We start from the raw sequence: 27,086 nt of genomic DNA on the forward strand, positions 1-27,086 counted from the left end.
AAGATCAATTTTTTTTTCAATATATGAAGTTTATTGTCAAATTGGTTTCCATACAACACCCAGTGCTCATCCCAAAAGGTGCCCTCCTCAATACCCATCACCCACTCTCCCCTCCCTCCCACCCCCCATCAACCCTCAGTTTGTTCTCAGTTTTTAAGAGTCTTTTATGCTTCGGCTCTCTCCCACTCTAACTTCTTTTTTTTTTTTTCCTTCCCCTCCCCCATGGTCTTCTGTTAAGTTTCTCAGGATCCACATAATAGTGAAATCATATGGTATCTCTCTTTCTCTGTATGGCTTATTTCACTTAGCATCACACTCTCCAGTTCCATCCATGTTGCTACAAAGGGCCATATTTCATTCTTTCTCATTGCCACGTAGTACTCCATTGTGTATATAAACCACAGTTTCTTTATCCATTCATCAGTTGATGGACATTTAGGCTCTTTCTGTAATTTGGCCATTGTTGAAAGTGCTGCTATAAATATTGGAGTACAAGTGCCTCTGTGCATCAGCACTCCTGTATCCCTTGGGTAAATTCCTAGCAGTGCTATTGCTGGGTCATAGGGTAGGTCTATTTTTAATTTTCTGAGGAACCTCCACACTGCTTTCCAGAGTGTCTGCACCAATTTGCATTCCCACCAACAGTGCAAGAGGGTTCCCGTTGCTCCACATCCTCTTCAGCATCTATAGTCTCCTGATTTGTTCATTTTGGCCACTCTGACTGGCGTGAGGTGATATCTGAGTGTGATTTTGATTTGTATTTCCCTGATGAGGAGCGATGTTGAACATCTTTTCATGTGCCTGTTGGCCATCTGGATGTCTTCTTTAGAGACGTGTCTATTCATGTTTTCTGCCCATTTCTTCACTGGGTTATTTGTTTTTCGGGTGTGGAGTTTGGTGAGCTCTTTATAGATTTTGGATACTAGCCCTTTGTCCGATATGTCATTTGCAAATATCTTTTCCCATTCCGTTGGTTGCCTTTTAGTTTTGTTGGTTGTTTCCTTTGCTGTGCAGAAGCTTTTTATCTTCATAAGGTCCCAGTAGTTCAATTTTGCTTTTAATTCCCTTGCCTTTGGGGATGTGTCCAGTAAGAAATTGCTACGGCTGAGGTCAGAGAGGTCTTTTCCTGCTTTCTCCTCTAGGGTTTTGATGGTTTCCTGTCTCACATTCAGGTCTTTTATCCATTTTGAGTTTATTTTTGTGAATGGTGTGAGAAAGTGGTCTAGTTTCAATCTTCTGCATGTTGCTGTCCAGTTCTCTCAGCACCATTTGTTAAAGAGACTGTCTTTTTTCCACTGGATCTTCTTTCCTGCTTTGTCAAAGATTAGTTGGCCATACGTTTGTGGGTCTAGTTCTGGGGTTTCTATTCTATTCCAGTGGTCTGTGTGTCTGTTTTTGTGCCAGTACCATGCTGTCTTGATGATGACAGCTTTGTAGTAGAGGCTAAAGTCTGGGATTGTGATGCCTCCTCTTTGGTCGTCTTCTTCAAAATTATTTTGGCTATTCGAGGCCTTTTGTGGTTCCATATGAATTTTAGGATTGCTTGTTCTAGTTTTGAGAAGAATGCTGGTGCAATTTTGATTGGGATTGCATTGAATGTGTAGATAGCTTTGGGTAGTATTGACATTTTGACAATATTTATTCTTCCAATCCATGAGCACGGAATGTTTTTCCAGTTCTTTATATTAGAAGATCAACTTTTAATTTAGGATAGGGGTCCATCCAAGTTGACCTACCAAAAGACAGATTATGAAAAAGTCCATGTATTGCTTGACTTCTGTAAGTCCCCACTTTAACCTGAAGACTGTAATGGTATCCTGGATCACCAGACAGCAGACACTTGAAAAACGGGGGGAATCTTGGATTTGATATTGTTCTGGGGCGCCTGGGTGGCGCAGTCGGTTAAGCGTCCGACTTCAGCCAGGTCACGATCTCGCGGTCCGTGAGTTCGAGCCCCGCGTCGGGCTCTGGGCTGATGGCTCAGAGCCTGGAGCCTGTTTCCGATTCTGTGTCTCCCTCTCTCTCTGCCCCTCCCCTGTTCATGCTCTGTCTCTCTCTGTCCCAAAAATAAATAAACGTTGATATTGTTCTAAGAAAGAGAAGTTTTTTTTATTAAAGTAATACACAATTAGAACTTATTTTAATATTAACATAAAGTGCCTGCATAATATTTTCTGTAGTCTCTGAGTTTAAGTATGTTTTCCTATTTTAGCTTTTTTGTTTTCATAAATAAAATTATTTACTTTATTTTGGAATCTTGTTAATAGTTATTTGACAGACATTACTTTTCAGGTCTTTTTCTCTGTTACATTTTGATTTCTTGACTTTTTTCTCTTTCTGACCTTTTGACTCCTCTTCCAACAGTCTAGCGTGAATTTTTTTCTATATTATTATTTTCTGAAGTCTACATATACTTGATCACAGGGTCAATATGTTAAGTTAAATACCATGTCATACTTTAACTTTTTTTGATTTCTTTTTGAAACATTTTATTATGGAAAAAATTTAAACATATACAAAGTAAACAGAATGGTATAATGAACTCTTAGGTACTCATCACCCAGCTATAACTGTATCAGCATTTTGCCATTCTTGTTTCATCTGTATCTCCATCCACTCTGCACTCATCTACTTGATAATATATTTCTGTGATTCTTTAAAGGAAATTAGCACATACTAAAATGCACAAATCTTTGTCATTTGGTTTAGATACACAGATATATTTGTGTAAACCACACTCTGTTTTAGAGATTTTATTATTCAGGTATGAAAGGTCAACAGATCAGAAGACATCTGCCACTGAAAAGGTAGTTTGTTATACTCCAGTCCCAAGAGAAGGGTGCATACTACACCAGGGACCACGTGGGGAAGTGTTAGTGTTGGTCAGGAGGTAAAGGAGTGGGAGGAAAATGTGAGCAAGAGCCTCTTTTGTGTTTTCCCTAGGAAGGACCTGGAGGGGCAAGTTTAGGATTGGGTAGCTTCAATACTTCTAGCAGGCTCTGGGACATAGGGCTGTTCTTAGTTGTCTGATACTAAGGGGATGATTTGGCAGGGGGATAGTGGACCTGAGTGTGAGAGCCCCATAGAGGAGATAAAGTGTGGGCTGTGCATTAGGGAGTTTGCTTTTGAAAAGCACTCTTGCAGGTAAGTTGTTTGCTATCTCTAGGGATTAGGCCATCCTTTAGGGTCAGCAAGGCCCCAAGATATCAAAGCATCAGAAATACAGAATATGATAAAAAACCTAATACATACCCCATCACAATATAGAACATTTCCATCTCCCCATGAAGGTCCTTCCTGTCTCTTCCAAATCTCTGCCCCTGCCCCCCCCCCACCCCGCCCCAGACAACCATTGTTTGGATTTTTTACACTCAAGTTATTTTTAGTTTTGTTTGCTCTAGAACTTTATATAAACAAGATTATATAGTATGACTCCTGTGTTCAGCTTCTTTTAGTACAGTGTCATACAGTATGTCTCTGTAGTTTGATCCTTTTTATTGCCGAGTAGTAGTCATTGTATGAACGTGCCACAATCTGTTTATTCATTCTCCTGCTGATGGACATTCACTTGTTTCCAGTTTGGGATTATAAAGCTATTACAGACATCATTTTTTGTTGACAGGTTTTCATTTGTTTTGAATAAATACTAGCAGTGGAGCTTGCATAAATACACCAATAAGTAAAATAGGAGAGAAAATGTGATACATGTTCCAAGGGAGATCAACAGAGGGAAATAGGAAGTACCACTTTTAGGCCCTGGGGCCTTGAAGGACATGCAGGCTTTTGACAGACGATGATAAGAAAGGGCCTCACTGATGAAAAGTGTGTTTTTCATACCATAAAATTAGTCTCATTCAGTCATAATTTAGCAATAAGTTATGCTCATTTAGATGGAACCGACCTGAAATTTCTCTTGAATGTTCCCAAACCTGTTTCTCCAGATATTTGGGGCATCATTGAATGACTATACCTCCTGAACTTTGTCCTTGCTCAAAGAATAGGCACTGTGGTATTATGATGAGGTTTGAAGGTTAGAATGGTACCATCTTCTTGAATCTTCATAATGACTGTTCTGGTATTCTCTTTCATCATTTTTCCTTTCTCTTGACTCTTCTGTGTCCTTTTCACTGAATTTTTTCATTCCACCTATAAATGTATTAAAATCTCCCTTTTCCACCCCATTACGGAGGAAAAATAGTTATTTCTCAGTCCTAGTATACCTGTCAAGCTGTCATCCTGTTAAACTGCAGTAGCATTCACTTAATGCTTCCATCTCTTACCATCAACAGTTATTTAACCTCTTGCAGTCCGAATTTTGTCTTCAACTGCTCCTCTGAAACTTTTATAAAGGGTCAACAACCTTAGTCAATAAATCTAATAATCTTTTTATCTTTTTGAGTTCAGACTGTCTTTGGTCTGTCCATAGGCGTTGTTACCATATCTTTCTTCCAGATGTTCTCCCCTTCCTAGGCTTCATTAAGCTCTTTCCTCCTCTTGTTCTTCTACATCTGTCTTGCCTGACTCCTCTTCCTCTTGGTAAAGGTAGTGTTTACCAAGGATTTGCCCTTGGCCTACTTTCTTTAGTAATCTCACCCCAACCCTTCCTTTGAGAGGCAGACCTCATCTGTTTCTCCAGCTCCACTACTGTTCCATTCTTCCCTTGCTTGTGAAACATGCCTCATTATCACTACAAGTTTGAGATCTTTAAAATGTCTCCATTCTTTTTTTTTTAAAGCTTTTTCTTTTTTTTTTTTTTTAATGTTTATATATTTTTGAGAGAGAGAGACAGAGCATGAGCAGGGGAGGGGCAGAGAGACAGAAGGAGACGCAGAATCCGAAGCAGGCTCCAGGCTCTGAGCTGTCAGCACAGAGCCTGACATGGGGCTCAAACTCACGGACCATGAGATCATGACCTGAGCCGAGGATGAACGCATAACTGACTGAGACACCTAGGCACCCCACAGTGTCTCCATTCTTGATCAAACCTGAGTTTCTTCTGGTGGGTTTTGTTGGTAGCACCCTCATCTTTCCAATCATCCACACTTAAAACCTTGACATTTTCTTTAATTTTTTCCCTTTTGTTCCCCATATCTAATTAGTTGCTATACCTACTAATTTTAACCCCTGTAATATATAATATTACTTACCTCTTTCTTCTTCATTCCTGCTGTCATTATCCAAATTTAGGCCCTTATTTCAGTCAGTCTTTTACAATGACTCTCTAATGAACTTCCTAAGGTAGATTTGTAGAAAGAGCATGGGCTTTGCAGTCTTACAGATAGACCCAAGTGCTAATTGTGAAGATGACACTTACTAGCTGTCTGACTTATAGCAAATTATTTAACTTCCATTTACCGATGAGAAAATTCAGACACCAAGTTAGTCATTCCTGCCTTATGAAACACTGCATTTTGAAGGATAAGTGGGACGATGTGTACCTAGTGAGAAAGCACTGAAAAAATAGTCTTCCTGCTTTTAATCTCTACAATCCATTAATAGATTAATATTCTTTAAGCATAGCTTTAATCATATCAGTCTTTTACTCTTCAGTGTTTCCCCATTGTCTAACTTGCTCATAATTTTTAGCCTCGTATTTCCAAATGTCTGTAAATTTGCTTCAATCTCCCTTTCTGACCTTATTTCTTCCTACTCTTCATAAACATTGTTTTAAGCCAAACAAAACCACTAGGAATGCCCAATGGCAAAGTGGTTAAGAGAATGCGTTGTATAGTCAGGCTACCTGGATTTACATCCCAATTCATTTACTTACTTTGGGCAAATTACTGAATCTCCCTAAAGCTTAGTTTCCTGTCTGAAAAGAACAGGGATAATTATAGTGTCTACTTCAGTGGGTTCTTAGAAGGATGAAATGAGATATGCATATAAGCACTTGTGCCTGGCATATTGAAAGCAGCCACTGTTAGTAGGATTGGCAGAGGTAGTAGTTCTTTATGCTCTTATTTGCTCATTATTTGCTTATTATTTGCTTATTATTATGCTCATTTCCACTTCTATGCTAAACATTCTTTTGTCTGCATGAAATACCGTTCTTCCCATTTGTATCTTTCTAATTTTTAATCATCTTTAAAGATCTTCCCTGGTTTTCTTACCACCCCTATATCACCACCTTCCTCCTAGTTATCTTTCCTTTTCAGAATTCCTTAACTCTGTTATTTTAGAATGCTTTACTTTCATAGGCTTATCTTTTTCCCTTCAAAAGACTTGAAGTATCTTGAGGGCAGATTGTGTAAATCATTTTTTGTATTTCCTTTTTTTTTTTTTAAGTTTATTTATTTTGAGAGAGAGAAAGAACAGGGGAGGGGCAGAGAGAGAATCCCAAGCAGAGAATCCCAATCCCACACTGTCAGTGCAGAGCTGGACATGGGGCTTGATCTCACAAACCATGAGATAATGACCTGAGGCAAATGAAGAGTTGGATGCTTAACTGACTGAGCCACCCGGGGCCCCCATTTTTTGTATTTTCTAAAGCACAGCATCTTATACAGAATCGTGCCAAAGAATAATTGCTGAATAAATATATTAATTCTCTATAAGCAGTAGCGTTTTGGTTCCAAGAGATTTACTCTTCTTTAGGAGCTTTTGTAAACTCTTCATTAATCATTGCTTCATGAAAAATTTAATTTTGTCTTGAAAATGCCATATTGGGCTCCAGGAGACTAATTAAAGAAAAGGCACTGTAGCAGAAGACAATAATAGCAAAAACAGAACAAAAACTGACCAGGTGACACTGCTTTGGATTCAGCAACATGTTTTTTTTTTCTACATTGCCTCTCATTGTTCCAAATCCACTCTGTACCTAGTAGTGCCTATCATAGTGCCAAATTGAAGTGTGGAGTAAGCATTTATGCATAATAACATCTAAAATTTATTTTACTGAAATAGAAAATAGCATATATCACATAATAAATACATTAAAATGTGATTAAGTATCTTATTCAGTTTGTTAACATGAGAAATTGTCCTTAAGGATTGTCACCCTCATGTGGTATGTTGTTGAAATTTTTTCTTGGTAACCATGCCCACAGGTCCTGGTGGGGAAGGGGTGGGAGTGGGTGAATCTCTACTAGAGAATTTCTTTCCCACAGTGATTTGGCATAGCTCCAGTCTATCCTTCAGCATAATACATGCCTTGTCCTTTTTAAAAGAGGCTTGTCATTTGTTTTCATGCTTTTAAAAATATTTCTGGTCATTTTTAAATAATTTTAATAGTAAATAATAAATTGTATGCTATAATTATAAAGAGAGGTTCCAAGGCCAAGAGACAAATAGTAGAAACTTAATATTTATCTAGTCATATTATTTATTTCTTAAATAGATACTGATCAACATATTAAAATGTTAATATTTTTCCATTCAAGAATGGCCCTTCTGTACCTAACCATAAATAGCTGAGATTTTTAAATTATAGTACAGCATATTATTTGGTTTTTTTTGTAAGGTAAGCTTGTATATTTTATTTATTTTATTTTTTTAAATATGAAATTTATTGTCAAATTGGTTTCCATTCACTACCCAGTGCTCATCCCAAAAGGTGCCCTCCTCAATACCCATCACCCACCCGCCCCTCCCTCCCACCCCCCATCAACCCTCAGTTTGTTCTCAGTTTTTAAGAGTCTCTTATGTTTTGCTTCCTCCCTCTCTAACCTTTTTTTTTTCCTTCCCCTCCCCCATGGTCTTCTGTTAAGTTTCTCAGGATCCACATAAGAGTGAAAACATATGGTATCTGTCTTTCTCCATATGACTTATTGCCCTTAGCATAACACTCTCCAGTTCCATCCACATTCCTACAAAAGGCCATATTTCATTCTTTCTCATTGCTACGTAGTATTCCATTGTGTATATAAACCACAATTTCTTTATCCATTCATCAGTTGATGGACATTTAGGCTCTTTCCGTGATTTGGCCATTGTTGAAAGTGCTGCTATAAACATTGGGGTACAAGTGCCTCTGTGCATCAGCACTCCTGTATCCCTTGGGTAAATTCCTAGCAGTGCTATTGCTGGGTCATAGGGTATATCTATTTTTAATTTTCTGAGGAACCTCCACACTGTTTTCCAGAGGGGCTACACCAGTTTGCATTCCCACCAACAGTGCAAGAGGGTTCCCATTTCTCCACATCTTCACCAGCATCTATAGTCTCCTGATTTGTTCACTTTAGCCACTCTGACTGGCGTGAGGTGATATCTGAGTGTGGTTTTGATTTGTATTTCCCTGATGAGGAGCGATGTTGAACATCTTTTCATGTGCCTGTTGGCCATCTGGATGTCTTCTTTAGAGAAGTGTCTATTCATGTTTTCTGCTCATTTCTTCACTGGTTTATTTGTTTTTCGGGTGTGGAGTTTGGTGAGCTCTTTATAGATTTTGGATACTAGCCCTTTGTCCGATATGTCATTTGCAAATATCTTTTCCCATTCCGTTGGTTGCCTTTTAGTTTTGTTGGTTGTTTCCTTTGCTGTGCAGAAGCTTTTTATCTTCATGAGGTCCCAATAGGTCATTTTTGCTTTTAATTCCCTTGCCTTTGGGGATGTGTCCAGTAAGAAATTGCTACGGCTGAGGTCAGAGAGGTCTTTTCCTGCTTTCTCCTCTAGGGTTTTGATGGTTTCCTGTCTCACATTCAGGTCCTTTATCCATTTTGAGTTTATTTTTGTGAATGGTGTAAGAAAGTGGTCTAGTTTCATTCTTCTGCATGTTGCTGTCCAGTTCTCTCAGCACCATTTGTTAAAGAGACTGTCTTTTTTCCACTGGATCTTCTTTCCTGCTTTGTCAAAGATTAGTTGGCCATACGTTTGTGGGTCTAGTTCTGGGGTTTCTATTCTATTCCAGTGGTCTGTGTGTCTGTTTTTGTGCCAATACCATACTGTCTTGATGATTACAGCTTTGTAGTAGAGACTAAAGTCTGGGATTGTGATGCTTCCTCTTTGGTCTTCTTCTTCAAAATTATTTTGGCTATTCGAGGCCTTTTGTGGTTCCATATGAATTTTAGGATTGCTTGTTCTAGTTTTGAGAAGAATGCTGGTGCAATTTTGATTGGGATTGCATTGAATGTGTAGATAGCTTTGGGTAGTATTGACATTTTGACAATATTTATTCTTCTAATCCATGAGCATGGAATGTTTTTCCATTTCTTCATATCTTCTTCAGTTTCCTTCATAAGCTTTCTATAGTTTTCAGCATACAGATCTTTTACATCTTTGGTTAGGTTTATTCCTAGGTATTTTATGCTTTGTGCAATTGTGAATGGGATCAGTTTCTTATTTGTCTTTTTGTTGTTTCATTATTAGTGTATAAGAATGCAGTTGATTTCTGTACATTGATTTTGTGTCCTGCAACTTTGCTGAATTCATGTATCAGTTCTAAGAGACTTTTGGTGGAGTCTGTCGGGTTTTCCATGTATAATATCATGTCATCTGCCAAAAGGGAAAGCTTGACTTCATCATTGCCAATTTTGATGCCTTTGATTTCCTTTTGTTGTCTAATTGCTGATGCTAGCACTTCAACACTATGTTAAACAACAGTGGTGAAAGAGGACATCCCTGTCGTGTTCCTGATCTCAGGGAGAAAGCTCTCAGTTTTTCCCCATTGAAGATGATATTAGCTGTGGGCTTTTCATAAATGGCTTTTTTGATGTTTAAGTATGTTCCTTCTATCCCGACTTTCTCGAGGGTTTTTATTAAGAAAGGATGCTGAATTTTGTCAAATGCTTTTTCTGCATCAATTGACAGGATCATATGATTCTTATCTTTTCTTTTATTAATGTGATGTATCACATTGATTGATTTGTGAATGCTGAATCAGCCCTGCAGCCCAGGAATGAATCCCACTTGATCATGGTGAATAATTCTTTTTATATGCTGTTGAATTTGATTTGCTAGTATCTTATTGAGAATTTTTGCATCCATATTCATCAGGGATATTGGCCTGTGATTCTCTTTTTTTGCTGGGTCTCTGTCTGGTTTAGGAATGAAAGTAATGCTGGCTTCATAGAATGAGTCTGGAAGTTTTCCTTCCCTTTCTGTTTTTTGGAATAGCTCGAGAAGGATAGGTATTATCTCTGCTTTAAATGTCTGGTAGAATTCCCCTGGGAAGCCATCTGGTCCTGGACTCTTATTTGTTGGGAGATTTTTGATAACTGATTCAATTTCTTTGCTGGTTATGGGTCTGTTCAAGCTTTCTATTTCTTGAGTTTTGGAAGTGTGTAGGTGCTTAGGAATTTGTCCATTTCTTCCAGGTTTTCCAGTTTGTTGGCATATAATTTTTCATAGTATTCCCTGATAATTGCTTGTATTTCTGAGGGATTGGTTGTAATAATTCCATTTTCATTCATGATTTTATCCATTTGGGTCATCTCCCTTTTCTTTTTGAGAAGCATGGCTAGTGGTTTATCAATTTTGTTTATTTTTTCAAAAAACCAGCTCTTGGTTTCATTGATCTGCTCTACAGTGTTTTTTTTTTTTTATTCTATATTGTTTATTTCTGCTCTGATCTTTATTATTTCTCTTCTTCTGCTGGGTTTGGGGTGTCTTTGCTGTCCTGCTTCTGTTTCCTTTAAGTGTGCTGTTAGATTTTGTATTTGGGATTTTTCTTGTTTCCTGAGATAGGCCTGGATTGCAATGTATTTTCCTCTCAGGACTGCCTTCGCTGCATCCCAAAGCATTTGGATTGTTGTATTTTCATTTTCATTTGTTTCCATATATTTTTAAATTTCTTCTCTAATTGCCTGGTTGACCCATTCATTCTTTAGTAGGGTGTTCGTAGCATTGTGGTCTGAAAATATGCATGGTATGATCTCAATTCTTGTATACTTATGAAGGGGTGTTTTGTGACCCAGTATGTGATCTATGTTGGAGAATGTTCCATGTGCACTCGAGAAGAAAGTATATTCTGTTGCTTTGGGATGCAGAGTTCTAAATATATCTGTCAAGTCTATCTGATCCAATGTATCATTCAGGGCCCTTGTTTCTTTATTGATCCTGTGTCTAGATGATCTATCCATTGTTGTAAGTGGAGTATTAAAGTCCCCTGCAATTACCACATTCTTATCAATAAGGTTGCTTGTGTTTGTGATTAATGGTTTTATATATTTGGGGGCTCCCGTATTCAGCGCATAGACATTTATAATTGTTAGCTCTTCCTGATGGATAGACCCTATAATTATTATATGATGCCCTTCTTCATCTCTTGTTACATCCTTTAATTTGAAGTCTAGTTTGTCTGATATAAGTATGGCTACTCCAGCTTTCTTTTGACTTCCAGTAGAATGATAGATAGATCTCCATCCCCTCACTTTCAATCTGAAGGTGTCCTCAGGTCTAAAATGAGTCTCTTGTAGACAGCAAGTAGATGGGTCTTGTTTTTTTATCCATTCTGTTACCCTGTGTCTTTTGATTGGAGCATTTAGTCAATTTACATTCAGTGTTATTATAGAAAGATATGGGTTTAGAGTCATTGTGATGTCTGTAGATTTCATGCTTGTAGTGATGTCTGTGGTACTTTGTGGTCCTTGCAACATTTCACTCACAGAATCCCCCTTAGGATCTCTTTGTAGGGCTGGTTTAGTGGTGATGAATTCCTTCAGTTTTTGTTTGGGAAGACCTTTATCTCTCCTTCTATTCTGAATGACAGACTTGCTGGATAAAGGATTCTCGGCTGCATATTTTTTTCTGTTCATCACATTGAAGATTTCCTGCCATTCCTTTCTGGCCTACCAAGTTTCAGTAGATAGGTCTGTCACTAGTCTTATTGGTCTCCCTTTATATGTTAGAGTGTGTTTATCCCTAGCTGCTTTCAGAATTTCTCTTTATCCTTATATTTTGCCAGTTTCACTATGATATGTCGTGCAGAAGGTCGATTCAAGTTATGTCTGAAGGGAGTTCTCTGTGCCTCTTGGATTTCAATGCCTTTTTCCTTCCCCAGATCAGGGAAGTTCTCAGCTCTGGTTTGTTCAAGTACACCTTCAGCCTCTTTCTCTCTCGCTGCCACTTCTGGAATTCCTATTATACCGATATTGTTGCGTTTGATTGCATCACTTAGTTCTCTAATTCTCCCCTCATACTCCTGGATTTTTTTATCTCTCTTTTTCTCAGCTTCCTCTTTTTCCATAATTTTATCTTCTAATTCACCTATTCTCTCCTCTGCCTCTTCAATCCGAGCGGTGGTCACCTCCATTTTATTTTGCACCTCATTTATAGCATTTTTTAGCTCCTCGTGACTATTTCTTAGTTCCTTGATCTCTGTTGCAATAGATTCTCTGCTGTCCTCTATACTTTTTTCAAGCCCAGTGATTAGTTTTATGACGATTATTCTAAATTCTTGTTCCATTATAATGCTTAAATCATTTTTGATCAATTCGTTAGCTGTTGCTACTTCCTGGAGTTTCTTTTGAGGAGAGTTCTTCTATTTTGTCATTTTGAATAGTCCCTGGAGTGGCGCAGAACTGCGGGGCACTTCCCCTGTGCTGTCTGGAGTAACTTGTATTGGTGGGGGGGGCCACAGTCAGACCTGATGTCTGTCCCCAGCCCACTGCTGGGGCCACAGTCAGACTGGTGTGTACCTTATCTTCCCCTCTCCCAGGGGCAGGACTCACTGTGGAGTGGTGTGGCCCCTGTCTGGGCTACTTGCACACTGCCAGGCTTGTGGTGCTGCTTTGATGGGATCTGGTGTATTAGCCGGGGTGGATCCGCAAGGTGCACAGGGGCGGAAGGGGCAGGCATAGCTTGCTTTGCTATCGGTGGTCCCCTGAGGGAGTAGTCCTGCAGCACCGGGAGGGAGGCCAACCTGTCGGAGGGATGGATCCACAGAAGCACAGTGTTGGGTGTTTGCACGGTGCAAGCAAGTTCAGTAAACTGGTTCCCTTTGGGGTTTCGGCTGGGGGATGGGAAAGGGAGATGGCGCTGGCCAGCGCCTTTGTTCCCCACCGAGCTGAGCTCTGTCTTCCAGGGCTCAACACCTGTCCCTCCCCCTGTCCTCTCACCCTCCCGCTCTCTGAGCAGAGCTATTGACTTATAACATTCCAGATGTTAAGTCCCACTGGCTGTCAGAACTCACACAGGCCGACCCCTCCGCTTTTGCAAGCCAGACTCAGGGACTTTGCCTTACCAGGCGGGCTGGCTGCCCCTCCACTGCACCGGCTCCCTCCTGCTAGTCCGTGTAGCACGCACTGCCTCTCTGCCCTTCCTACCCTCTTCCGTGGGCCTCTCGTCTATGCTTGGCTTTGGAGAGTCTGTTCTGCTAGTCTTCTGGCCGTTTTCTGGGTTATTTAGGCAGGTGTGGGTGGAATCTAAGTGACCGGCAGGATGAGGTGAGCCCAGTGTCCTCCTGCGCCGCCATCTTCCCTGGATTTCTAAGCTTGTATATTTTAGAAGTGTAATTTATGTAATCTGTTCAGTTGTCAGGTTTTATGCTTAAGGCTCATATTAAGGATTTCTTATTAGAGGCCAGTTTTTCCTTACTACTGAGAAGGTGTGGGGAGGGATGAACAGAGAGTACAAAACATGACTAATTGGTAGACCAGTTGCATAGATTAAAAAAAATTTTTTTTTAATGTTTATTTTTGAGAGAGAGAGAGTGAGTCAGCAAGGAAGGGGCAGACAGAGGGGCAGAGAGAGATGGAGACATAGAATCCAAAGCAGGCTCCAGGCTCTGAGCTGTCAGCACAGAGCCCGATGTGGAGTTCAAACCCATAGACCACAAGATCATGACCTGAGCTGAAATCGGACATTTAACTGACTGAGTCACCCAGGCACCCCAAGTTGCATAGATTTTTAAATTGTGACTTTTTTTCTCTACTGATATACAACTTAGTCTTAATACTTTACAAAGACATTGAATTTTTTGTTTTCATATTAAAATCTCAAGGAAACTGATTAAGAGACCAAGCAATCAGCTTGGGCACAGAAGAAACTTAAGAAAATGTTATCCCATATTAGCATTTTCTGCTGAACTTGAGGAATAAATACTTTTTGTGATATTTGGGGTTTTATGTTTCAATGACCTGTTTAGGGAAACTTTTCTGCTATAAGGGCTGAATATAAGTTGCAAAGATTTAAGCCTTTCCTGATATTAATGTTCCACCTCATTAACTTCATTGTCAGCGCTTTTACACTTCATTGATTTAAATAAAATGATCTAACTGTAGTTCTGCTGTCCTTTCTCTGTCTCTCTCTCCTTTTTGAGGTCTAGATGATTGTGTATTTAGTTTTGTATTTTCATTTAGACTCTGTTGTTAATTTTGTTAAGCCCAAGATGAGGATAAAGGGAAACTATGGTATAACTAAATGTCTTACCCTGCTGAAGCCCTGACAGATAAGGGAATGCATTTGTTGAGATAAACTAGTCACTTTTTTTTTTAGCTAGTGCTTTAACATTTGTCATGGTCTTCAGGTGCTCCTCAGAGATCATGAACTTCTATTCTATTGTGAAGTTCAGATTGGTGATTATATAGGATCTTTCACATATATCCCATGGTATTTTTAGACCTGGAACCCAAATAATGGAGAGCTTGGCTTTAAAAAAGCAAGCTATGTTTGTTCTTAAAAATGTTATGTAAGCATTTTCAATAAAATAGGAATTATGCAATGATTTCTCAAGGAAAGTCACCTTTGCAAATATTTGCAATTACTTCCAAGTGGTAGACCTATTTAGGCAGTAAGGTTTTTTTTTTTTGCATGATTTACTGCCAGATGTGAGCCCTCCTTAGCACCATATACCCCAAGTGCGAGTTAGATGTCTTTGTTAACATTTAGAGAAAAAGAACTTAATGAACTTGAGTTCGGGGCAACGAAGCTGTCATGTTGCCAAGATATTTTGCATTAAAAAATAATTACTAACATATTAATAAATAACTTTATGAAGATTAATCCGTATTTGACCCTTAAATTTAAATATTTAGCAAAGAATTTCATTTTACAGAAGTTTAGGTGCTGACATGAGATAGTAGTGTTCATTTCTAACCATTTCTTTTATTTTCCAGCTCACCAGCGACTAGAACCAGCAACTTTGTCAGCAATTGTGGCATTTATCCTCAGTCTTTTATGTGGAGCTCTGAATTTAATTCGAGGTTTTCATGCCATAGAAAGTCTTTTGCAGGTACTGTGCTGATTTTGCAATTTCAGGTGACTGTGCCTGTTGCTTCTACTTGTTACTCAGTTGATTTGAATTGATTTGGGTATTAGTACAATTTACGTTGCATGCTCAAATTCTGTATTCTTTATGCCAGCCCTGGTCCCCCCTTCCTCTAAGAACAATGATTTCTAGTTGGCCTCTTTGACTCAATTAGCATGTATTTATTTATAATTTACTCTGCAGGAGGCACTGTAGGTGGATACTCTGGGGACACCAAGGTATGTGTGACATGAACACTGCAGTCTCAGAGCCTAGAGTTGAGTTGGGAGGGGGCAAAGCCATCCATCAATAATTACCAAGTACATAGAGTTTGGAAGAGGAGCAGTCACTGCGAGTCAGGATAGGAGAAGACTGTGGAGGAGGGGTGAGCTGGACCTAGAAGGATCTGAGTGGAAAGAGAGGAGTGGAAAAAAAAAAGAGGGCATTTATGGGCAGGTTTTTGTCCCACTTTTATGTATTTCTACCTTGTTATCTCCTTTTTTTTTCCTTTTTAATTGGAGGCTACCAGAAACCACTATTTTTTTTTTTTTTTAAATATTGCCAACGATTCTGTTTTCCAGTGGAGTTTTCTCAGAGACTCTGGCTATCAGAATATACTAACTTTTTCTCTTTTATAAAGTTTTTGAAACTTCCTTTCTTAAAGTTTAGCACATTTCAGACTGGACAGCTTTCCTTACCTTTGTTTCTGCTCACTTTCTCTGAAGATTTTTTCTTGACACTTGCACATATAAATAAATTCTCTGTTTTTGGTCAGCATTAAGCTCAGAATACCATTTGTAAAAAAAACCACTTAACATGCCTTATATTCTTTTTCAAAATTGCTTGTTTTGTTTGGGGAACACTCAGAGAGTACCATTCTGAGTACCCTCTGAATGTCGTCAGCTCTTTGAAGCCAGTAGCAGAGCACATCACAAGTTTCAGGCAGCTGAACTGTCCCTTGGGTGGGGAGGAGGAGTGTCTCATGACTTTTTAATTCTTCTTTCAAATATCCTGAGCCCTCAGGTAAAGCCCCTCTTCCCTTTCAGGCACAGTGTCCCTTGGTGTTCCTGCCCCTGTTCCCTAGCCAGGTCAGCTTTATTCCAGCAGGAGTTCAATTTTGAGCCAGTTAGACAGCCTGCCAAAAAGAAACAAAGGCAATTTGGAGACCACTGACTGAAAAAGTTAATAAATAAGATATTCTCTCCCCTCCCCACCTTTTTTTTTTTTTTTAAACTTGTTGTAGTGGAAAGAACAGTAGTGTGGGTGTGTGAAGAGTTAGTTTTTATTTGTGGAGCAAAGAGAGTGTTGGTTCCAGTTCAGCTCCTGATTAGCTCTATGACCTTGAATAGTTCACTTTGGTTTCTGGTCTTCAGTTTCATTACTTATAAATGAAGGAGAAGGTTGGATTTGATGAGTATTTCTCAAAGTATGGAGCACATTTATCAGTGGTTGCATAGTAGATGACTTTAGGTGGTAGAGGGATGAATGTTTTTAATTTTAAGAGTTATGTATTTAATGTATATTAATGTATAATAACTGTATTTGGTAAGAGATAGTATCTGTTAATGATAGAGATATAAAATTTTTTTATGTTTGTTTATTTTGGGGGGAGGAGGGGCAGAGATAGGGAGACAGAGGATCCGAAGCAGTCTGCCCCCTGTTAGTGCAGAGCCCAACGTGGGGTTCAAACCCTCAAATTGTAAGATCATGACCTGAGCTGAAGTCGGATGCTCAACTGACTGAGCCACCTAGGCGCCCCTAAGATTTTCTTTTTAAAATAATTTTAATAAAATGCCAACTTTATGCATTTTATTAAGTAAATAGTGGTATAATTAGTATTTACAGTTGGCAAAAATGGTGAAGATGGTTTTCTGTGGTTAAAAAAAAATTCTCAGGTTGTTTGAAAGTAGCAAATTAGTAAGGGGAGGGGGCAGATCTGGGTAGAGAAGTTTTTGTGCTATAGAGCCATACCATCCCTGACTCAGAAGACAGTGTACAAGTGTGAAACCTGGACCTTAGACCCTCCTTACTTTTAAAAGTCAGGCAAGGTTGTTGTATCTCACAAAACCTATTAAAGAAAGTAATTTCTGGGGTGCCTGGGTGGCTCAGTCACGCATTCGACTCTTGATTTAGGCCCGGGTCATGATGTCACAGTCATGGGATCGAGCCCTGTGTCAGACTCTGTGCTGAATGAACGTGGAGCCTACTTGGGATTCCTTCTCTCCCTCTCTCTGCCTCTTTCTCTCACTCTCTCAAAATAAGTAAACATTTTAAAAAATAGCTTCTTTCAGGCACTTAGGTATCTTATCCCTCAATTTCCTGATTCTTTCCTCCCTCTTCTGATTACTAACTTCAAAGCTAAGGAAAGTAGTATAAACTACAGCTTTTGATGCTTTTGAGCTGCTACAGTTGACACATGCCTGCCTTGATGCCTAAGTATTCCATGTTTTCCCTCCGACCAGTAATGTCTTTGCCTCATTGCAGTTGTTTAGGGTTCAGAAGAACAATAATCTGATTAAATGGATTATTACGTGTAACTGGCTGATAGCTCTGAGATTACTCAGCCTGTTTACACTTTAAAAAGACATTGCAGGGGCGCCTGGGTGGCGCAGTCGGTTAGGCGTCCGACTTCAGCCAGGTCACGATCTCGCGGTCCGGGAGTTCGAGCCCCGCGTCGGGCTCTGGGCTGATGGCTCAGAGCCTGGAGCCTGTTTCCGATTCTGTGTCTCCCTCTCTCTCTGCCCCTCCTCCGTTCATGCTGTGTCTCTCTCTGTCCCAAAAATAAATAAACGTTGAAAAAAAAAAAATTTAAATAAAAAAAAAAAAAAAAAAAAAAAAGACATTGCAGACCAATGTAACTCATGAACACAGAAAACTCCTCAACAAGATATTAACAAATTGAATTGATATATAAAAAGAATCATACCACAGCTAAGTGGATTTATTCCAGGTATGCAAGGCTGGTGCAACATTCGACAGTTAATATAATCTGTCACATCAACAGGCTAAAGAAGAAAAATCATAGGATCGTGTCTTGGATACAGAAAAAGCATGTGACAAAATCCAATACCTATTCATGAACTCACCACAAACTAGGTATGAAGGGGAACTTCCTCAACTTGATAAAGAACATCTACAGAAACTCTACAGCTAACACCATACTTGATGAGAAACTAGATGCTTTGTCCCTAAGATCAGGAACAAGACAAGGATGTCCTCTCTAACCATTCCTATTCAACATCGTACTGGGAAACCTAGTTAATGCAGTAAGACAAGAAAACAGAAGGCATACAGATTGGGAAAGAAGGAGTACAACTGTCTTTATTCACAGATGTTCTGATTATCTATGTAGACAATCCCGAAGAACTGACAAATTCCTAGAATTCATAAATGATATAGCACAGTTATTGGTTCCAAAGTTAATATATAAAAGTCAATTACTTTCCTACATACCAGCAAGGAACAGTTGAAATTTGAAATTTAAAAAACAATACCATTTATATTGGCACCCCCCAAAATGAGGCGCTTAAGAATAAATCTGACAAAACATATATAAGATCTGTGTGAGAAAAACTATAAAACTGTGATAAAAGAGATCAAAGAAGATCTGAATAAATCTTCTGAATTATCTGAATAAATGGAGTGACATTCCATTTATAGTGACATTCCATGTTCATGAGTGGGAAGATTCGTTGTTAAGATGTCAGTTCTTTCTAACTTGATCTATAGCTTCAGCACAATCCCAATCAAAATCCCAGCTAGTTATTTTGTAGATACTGACAAAGTGATCCTAGTAAGGACAGGTAAAAGCCAACACAATACTGAGGAAAAGGAAATCAAAGGACTGACACTACCCAACTTCAAGATTTACTGTTAAGCTATAATAATTAAGACAGTGTGGTGTTGGCAGAACAATAGACAAATGGATCAATAGAACAAAATAGCTCAGAAACATACCCATATAAGTATAGTCAACTGATCTTTGACAAAGGAACAAAAGCAATTCAGTGGAGACAGAATAATATTTCAACAAATGGTGCTGAAACAGACATCCACATGCAAAAAAAAAAAAAAAAAATCTGGAGACAGATTTTACACCTTGAATTAAACAACTTAACTCAAAATGGATCACAGACCTAAATGTAAGGTACAAAACTTTGAAGAGATATCAGGAGAAAACCTGGATGACCTTGGGTTTGGTAATGACTTTTTATATACAACATCAAAAGCATGACCCATGAAAGTTTAAAAAGTTTTGTCCTGTGAAGGACATTAAGAGAATGAGAAGATAAGCCACAGGCTAGGAGAAAATGTTTGCAGGACACATCTGACAAATGGCTTGTATCCAAAACATACAAAGAACTCTTAAAACTTAAAGTAAACAATGCAATTAAAAATTGGGCAAAAGAACTGAACAGGCACCCCACCAAAGTAGATATCCAGGTGGAAAAAAAGCATATGAAAAGATGTCCAACATCATGTGTCACTAAGGAATTGCAAATTAAAACAACAATAAGAAACTACTAAACTACTAGAATGGCAAAACAAAACAAAACACTGGCAGTACCGAATGTTAGTGAGGATATATAACAATATGAAGTCTTCATTCGTTGCTGGTGGTAGTGCAAAATGGCAGTCATTTTGCCATTTGGCTGTTTCTCACAAAGCTAAGCATAGCCTTACTATATGATCCAGCAATCATACTCCTATGTATATTTACCCAAATGAATAGAAAACTTATATCTAAAACCTGCACATGAATGTTTATATCCTAATTTCAAAAAACCAGAAGCAATTAAGATGTCCTAAAAAAGGTGAAAGAATAAACAATCTGTACAATGGAGTGTTATTCAATGAGAAAAAGAAATAAGTTCTTAAGCCACAAAAAGACCTGGCTAAACCTGGGGTGCCTGGGTGGCTCAGTTGGTTAAGCATCCAACTTCGGCTCAGGTCATGATCTCACAGTTCGTGAGCCCCACATCGGGCTCTGTGCTGACAGCTCGGAGCCTGGAGCCTGCTTCAGATTCTGTGTCTCCATTTCAATCTGCCTCTCTCCTGTTCATTCTCTGTCTCTGTCTCTCTCAAAATAAAGACATTTTAAAAAATTAAAAAAAAAACAAAACATGGCTAAACCTTAAATGCCTGATGCTTAATGAAAGAGGCCAGTCTGAGGAAACTACATAGTTACATGATTCCAACTATATGACATTCTGGGAAAGGCAAAACTATAGAGACAGTAAGTGAAAGGATTAGTGGTTGCCAGGGGTTTAGAGGGAGGTAGGAAGGGATGAACAGTTGGGACATGGGATTTTTAGGGCAGTGAAACTATTCTGTATGTTAATGTAAAGGTGATTATTTCATTATACACTTGTCAAAACCCAAAGAATGTAGAACACAAAGAGTGAACCCTAATGTAAACTGTGGACTTTGGTTAATGATAGTGTGTCGCTGTCGGCTCATCAGTTATAACAAATATACCACATTAATGTAAGATGTTAATGAGAAAATGGTGAACAGGGGAAAGATCCGGGTATATGGGAACTCTTTGTAGTACACTTTCTGCTTAATTTTTTGTAAACCTATTCTAAAGATAAAAATCTATTAACTTAAACACACACGCATACACACCAACATTAAAACAAAGACCAGAAAGGGAGGAGCATTCTCTGGGCTTTAATTTTCATTAGGTGCAGCTCCACTTAGTAGTTAAAAGTATAGCTTGTTGCACCCAGCCAGCTCTTAGGGAATGGTGGATCGGCTTTCTCTTCTCATGAAGGAGCTGAGCCTTGTCCTTCACACAGGCAAGGAGGGGATGTCAGGGTCCCAGCCAGAGTGGAATGTGTCCAGGAATGTGATTCATGTTTTAAGGTCAAATGTACAACTTTGTGCCCTCAGAATAGTGGCCATTTTGAGAGAGCTAGAGACCCTCTGATCCTGTGCCCACCAGTCCCTCTCAGCTCAGCCCCAAGTACTCCCACCAAAGATGGCCTGGAAAACTAACAATATCTTTTAATCTGCATTTCTTTGCATAAAGAAACTCTGGAATGATAAACTTACAAATGCAGTAGGAACTGGATAGATGGGAAGCAGGGTAGGAATGAGACTCTTCATAATATATACCTTTGGTTATATTATTTTTACTTTTTGAACCATACTTGTTCAGATTTTAAGTAATCAAAATGAATATTTATTAGCACCTGTTATTTAAACTTGAAAAAAAGGCAACAACTTTTTTTTTTAATGTTACTTATTTTTTAGAGAGAGAGAGATGGTGCACACATGTGCGTGGGGGAGAGGAGAGGGAGAGAGAATCCCTAGCTGGCTCCACACTGTCAGCACAGAGCCAGATACAGGGCTTGATCTCACGAACTGTGAAATCGTGACCTGAGCCAAAACTGAGTCAGATGCTTAACCGACTGAGCTACCCAGGTGCCCCCCAAAAAAGACAACTTCTGTTAACCCAACGTAATAGGAGGATTTTCAAGTAACATTTCAGTAGAGTAAAGGCAACTATTTTTATGGGGGTTAAAAGGAGCCTGAGCATTTTCCCTGGGTTTTTATAGTTTCTTACTGCCTCTACGAATCCACAGTTTGCCTAGAAGCTTCAAGTTGTTTGTCTTAAACAGTTCCTTAAGACTGTGATGCTGGAGTGTGAGGAAGCATGGGATAAATTACAAGTAGGGACAAAGAGAGCTTTTTTACCAGATCATTTTATAATTTGGGGACTCAGTAGATGCTTGTATCTTTGAGATGTGTCTTTCTAATGATTGATACGGAATTCTTTCCTTTTCCATTGTTGTCCTAGACTAAATTTATTCCAAACAATGTTTCCTTCTTACCTGATATAAGGAACTTTAAATTGGTCCATATGGGATTTTTAGCTGCCTAGAAAGTGTGGACACCTGGTTATTTTGTTCTTTTAGGAATGTTTTAAATCTTTGTTCTGCCATAGACACCTGATGTACTCCACATACACTTATCAATAATTGAGGTTTCTAAAACAGGGATGCTCAGAGAAAAGAACAAGGAAACAGAATGCAGAATTGTGAGGTAGTTCATGGTAGTTTGTCACTCATAAGTAGTTTAAAAGGATTTTCTAGCAAATTCTGATCTCACATAAATCAGACACTGCTTTTGGAAATTCATTGGACCAAAAGTAGAGATTGCTTGTGTTCCAATTATTGGGGATCTTATATCAATATAGAGGAAAATGTTCTGGTAAGTGGTGCTTGGCATTATTTTCCCATGTCTTGTTATAAGAATAATGAAGGAGCACAATGGAACGTTGGATGTATCTGCCTTCTGAGGATTCTGTATCCTGAAAGGTGGAATGGACAACAGGCAAACAGAAGGAGAGAATGAAATGTCAGAATGCAGAGGGCACTGATAACTTCAGTTTTAAGCAGGGTAGGATTAGGGGTACAAACTAGATTAATTTCCACAAGTACATCCTTTATAGCCCAGATCAACTGGAAAGAAAATATATACAAAATTGGGAACGTAAGGTCTTTTGCTTTTAATTTTCCCTCCTTGGGGTCTATTTTTGTGACTTGGATAAAAGGTCCTTTTTATTCTCACAAAAGCCATTGAACTTAAGCCTTCTGTCAACCTTCTCTGTGGTTCGTCTTTGTATTTTGTGTGAGAAATAGTCTCTGGAGTCAATGTAGATAATTTTTGGTAGTAAAAGTAGATCTTTTTGAGATGGTTGCTGTGTAGCCTTGAATGTAAATTCTAGGACTTGGGACTTAAACTTCCCTGTTTTGAAGTTACCTGTAGTAGAGTTACTCAGATCATGGTGGTCACAGAGGAGGCAGAAGGGCAGTACACAGATTAAGTGGTCTCAACATTTCTTTAATACTTAATTTAAGAGCCAAGGATTTATCTAGGGATATTTATAGATTTAGCTGAAAATATGTAATGTATTTCCTGAGTGTGAGTACATTGATATTAAAGTTTACCTTTTTAAGACCACGAATTTTAACTACTCTTTTTGAATGCTAAAAATGATTGCCACATTTATCTTCTAGTATGTAAGTTGTTGCCTAAGGCACATTTAAATTTGAGAACCTACATGAATCAACATTCCTGTGTATTTTTAACATCGTTTGAAGATTTGGCACAAGTTTGTTTCTTCTTAATGAATAACTGCTTCTTAGGGTAATAACAAGGAATTTATTAAAATATATAGCACTGAAGCATTTCTTTAGAATGTAAGTTCAAACTGGGGAGGTGTAGGATGAGTAGAGTTTTATATTAAGTTGGAAAATTTGATTTGGTGTTCATAGTAATGTGTAAATTAGATTATTTTCACTCATTTCCTAACTTTGTTCTGAGTTTAGAGATGTTAATGGGTTTATTGTGAATTGGCACCTCGCGAATGTATAATCTTTTATCACATCAGGTTTATGTTGTCTGTGTTCCTTTAAGGAGCCACCTTGAGACAGTGATATTAATTAGGCTGGTGTCAGTCTAGAAGTAATTTTCATGTGGTGCATTAGAGAAAAATTGAGTATTCTGATACAGCAGTAAAAATGCTGGCCTGGAATTCAGGATACCGGGGTCCCATGTGCCAGTAACTAACTTAGTGACCTTGGATGAGTTATTTACCTTCTTGGATCTCATTTTCCTATTTTGTAAGATGCAGGTATTAAATTACATAGGCTCAAGGACCACTTCAGTACTAACGTTCTAAGACTCTCTGGTTCTGAAATTGTTAGTAATGGCTACTACGAAGCAGAAGTAATCAATTTTCTTTTATTCCTTAAGTTCTTTATTTCCCATAGATTTGTTAATACCTAATTAAAATTCAGAAGGTTTTGATTTATTTAGTAGCGTACTATCTATGCTAAGATGCAGTGCTTGCTTGTTTTCAAAGAAATAAAAGTATATTTCCTGATTCTATGTTCATTATTAAAGAGTTGAGGGAAAAATGTATAAAGAAAATAAAAATCATCTCCAAATTTTCTCTGTATTTTTATATATATGCATATACATACATATGTACCTGTATATATGTCATATCCATTGTATGTTTGTGCCCTTTTTTCCACTTAAGATTAAAAAGTGAATATTTCCCAATTATTACAAACATTTTAATAGTATCATCCGAAAACATTGTATGATTATTATATATTGCCTCTGTTCCTCTCTTTATCCTTTCATTTTTTTTAATTTTTATTTAAATTTTAGTTAAAATATACAGTACAGTATTGGTTTCAGAAGTAGAATTCAGTAATTCACACTTATATACAACACCCAGTGCTCATCACAACAAGTGCCCTCTTTAATACCCATCACTCATTTAGCCCATCCCCCAATAGTTAAGAGTCTCAGGGTTCCTGGGTGGCTCAGTCAGTTAAGTGTCCGACTTTGGCTCAGGTCATGATCTCATGGTTTGTGGGTTCAAGCCCTGCATGGGGCTCTGTGCTGACAGCTCGGACCCTGGAGCCTGCTTTGGATTCTTTGTTTTCCTCTGTCTCTGCCCCTCCCCCACTTGTGTGCACATGTACACTCTCTCTTAAAAATAAGCATTAAAAATTTTTTTCTTTAAATTCACCTGTGGTTTGTTTCCCTCTCCTCTTCTCCCCCATCTTCCCATATGTTCATCTGTTATGTTTTTCATCCTCACATTTAAAAAAATATTCTTTCCATTTGTTAGTTTGGAAATTGTTTTAAATGTTTATTTTTGAGAGAGAGAGAGAGAGCATGCACGGGCAAGTGGGGGAGGGGCAGAGAGAGAGGGAGACACAGAATCTAGAGCAGGCTCCAGGCTCCAAGCTGTCAGCACAGAGCCCCAAGTGGGGCTTGAACCCACAAATCGTGAAATCATGACCTGAGCCAAAGTTGGACGCTTAACCGATTGAGCCACCCAAGTGACCCTCTATTTGTTAGTTTTCAAAGCAATATATTGGTATCCTAGCGTTCTCCTAAAGGTGAAAGTGACGTTTTTAAAATTTTTAATTCAACCTTTTGGCCAGAACCTCCATCTTTCAGTAATTTGCCAAAATGACCAACACAAGGGGAAAGAGGAGAGGTACTCGCTATATGTTGTGTAGGCCTTTTAGAAAACATGGAGTTGTTCCTTTGGAAGCATACATGTGAATCTACAAGAAAGGTGATATTGTGGATATCAAGGGAATGGGCACTGTTCAAAAAGGAATGTCCCACAAATGTTACCGTGGCAAAACTGGAAGAGTCTACAATGTTACCCACCATGCTGTTGGCATTGTTGTAAACAAACAAGTTAAGGGCAAGATTCTTGCTAAGAGAATTCATGTAAGTATTAAGCATGTTAAGCACTCAAAGACCTGAGACAGCTTCCTGAAGCGTGTGAAGGAAAACAATCAGAAAAAGAAGAAAGTCAAGGAGTCAAGGAGAAAGGTACTTGGGTTCAACTGAAGCGCCAGCCTGCCCCACCCAGAGATGCACATTTTGTGAGAACCAGTGGAAAGGAGCCTGAGCTGCTGGAGCTCATTCCCTATGAATTCATAGCATGATAAATGTAAAAAAACAAGAACAAAAACCTCAAGACTGTGTAAAAAAAATAAATAAATGAAATAAAATAAAACTTTTATTCGAACTTTACCTCTGCCCCTTCCTTCCCTGCCCCACCCTGCCTTCATCGCTCTATTGTCTCTTCCCTCACACACACTTCTGTGCCCCCTCTTGAACCTCTCTCCCACCTTCCCCAACTGCTAGCTGTTATTCCCTCACCTGCATTCCATTTGCTTTTTCTCTGCTGGCTCTTTCTCTTAGCTCATAAATATGCTGTAACTTGTTGATCTTTAAAAACCTCTTGATGTATGTTCCCTTCTAATTTTTTGAAAGAATAGACTGGTTGTTCCCACTTCGTTGCCTCTATTCTCTTAATCTATTGTGATCTCTTTTCTGCCCTCAGTTCTTTCAAATACTGACCGTTAAGCTCACCAGTATCCTTCTGATTGCAAGATATTGCAGCCACTCTTGAGGCCTTGTCTTATGGGGCCTGTCTCCTCACACATGCTGTTCAGGTTTTCATTTTAAAAGTAACTGTTTAGGGGCGCCTGGGTGGCTCAGTCATTTTAGTGTCCAACTTCAGCTCAGGTCATGATCTCGTGATCCATGGGTTCGAGCCCCACATCGGGCTCTGTGCTGACAGCTCAGAGGCTGGAGCCTGTTTCAGATTCTGTGTCTCCCTCTTTCTCTGCCCCTCCCCCACTTGTACTCTGTCTCCTCAAAAATAAAAATAAACATTAAAAAAATTTTTTTAAACTAACTTTATTTTCAGAAATATTTTTAAAAATTTAGAAGCAAATAAGTCACTATTAATAGTTGTATTTTACATTATTCTTGACATTCTCTTATCCCTTTATTTCCAAGAAACAATTTTGTCCTGTTGTATTTTTTTGTCTTCCTGTCCCTCAGGTTATTTGGTAAACTTCTTCCTTCACCTGTCCTTTAAATAGTGGTGTTATCCAATTCTGCCCTTGGCTTTATAGTCGTCTTAACTTTACACCTTCTCTTTGGATATTTTCATGATGACCTTTTTGAAAGAAGGTCACATATGCACATGTACATACATACCCTCATAGAGTAAAATGTACACATGCCTATAGTTTCAAACTCTATAATTTCAGAGCCTGTAATTGGCACAATAAGTAATTTTTTACTCATTTGTCTTCCCTAGAATTAACCACTGGGTTATCCTTCTAAAGAGATTATTTGCATCTGCTAGTATGTATTTGTAATTTTACTTAATTATTCTTTTCGAAGTATTTTAATACAAATGGCAGTCTACTCTTTTTTTTTTTTTAAGTTTATTTATTTTGAGAGAGCGTAAGCAGGAGACGGGCAGAGAGAAAGAGAGTCCCAAGCACACTCTGTGCTGTCAGCACAGAGCCCAAAGTAGGGCTCAAACTCAAGAACTGTGAGATCATGACCTGAGGCAAAATCAAGAGTCAGATGCTTAACTGACTGAGCCACCCAG

The 27,086-nt window shown here is 38.6% G+C and overlaps 1 protein-coding gene and 1 pseudogene across 3 annotated transcripts in view; both read left to right on the forward strand.

Annotated features, from left to right (window-relative positions):
* Positions 1 to 27,086, forward strand: part of SEC22A (SEC22 homolog A, vesicle trafficking protein) — a 74,444-nt gene that overhangs the window by 33,873 nt on the left and 13,485 nt on the right. For all 3 annotated transcript variants that reach the window (XM_045502290.1, XM_045502288.1, XM_045502289.1), the window contains one exon: positions 14,991 to 15,106. In XM_045502290.1, coding sequence (XP_045358246.1) covers positions 14,991 to 15,106 — 116 coding nt within the window. The remainder of the gene's footprint in view (positions 1 to 14,990; positions 15,107 to 27,086) is intronic.
* On the forward strand, positions 24,921 to 26,197 carry LOC123610979 (annotated as a pseudogene).

The sequence above is a fragment of the Leopardus geoffroyi genome, chromosome C2 (assembly GCF_018350155.1).
Source record: "Leopardus geoffroyi isolate Oge1 chromosome C2, O.geoffroyi_Oge1_pat1.0, whole genome shotgun sequence".
Taxonomy (NCBI): domain Eukaryota; kingdom Metazoa; phylum Chordata; class Mammalia; order Carnivora; family Felidae; genus Leopardus; species Leopardus geoffroyi.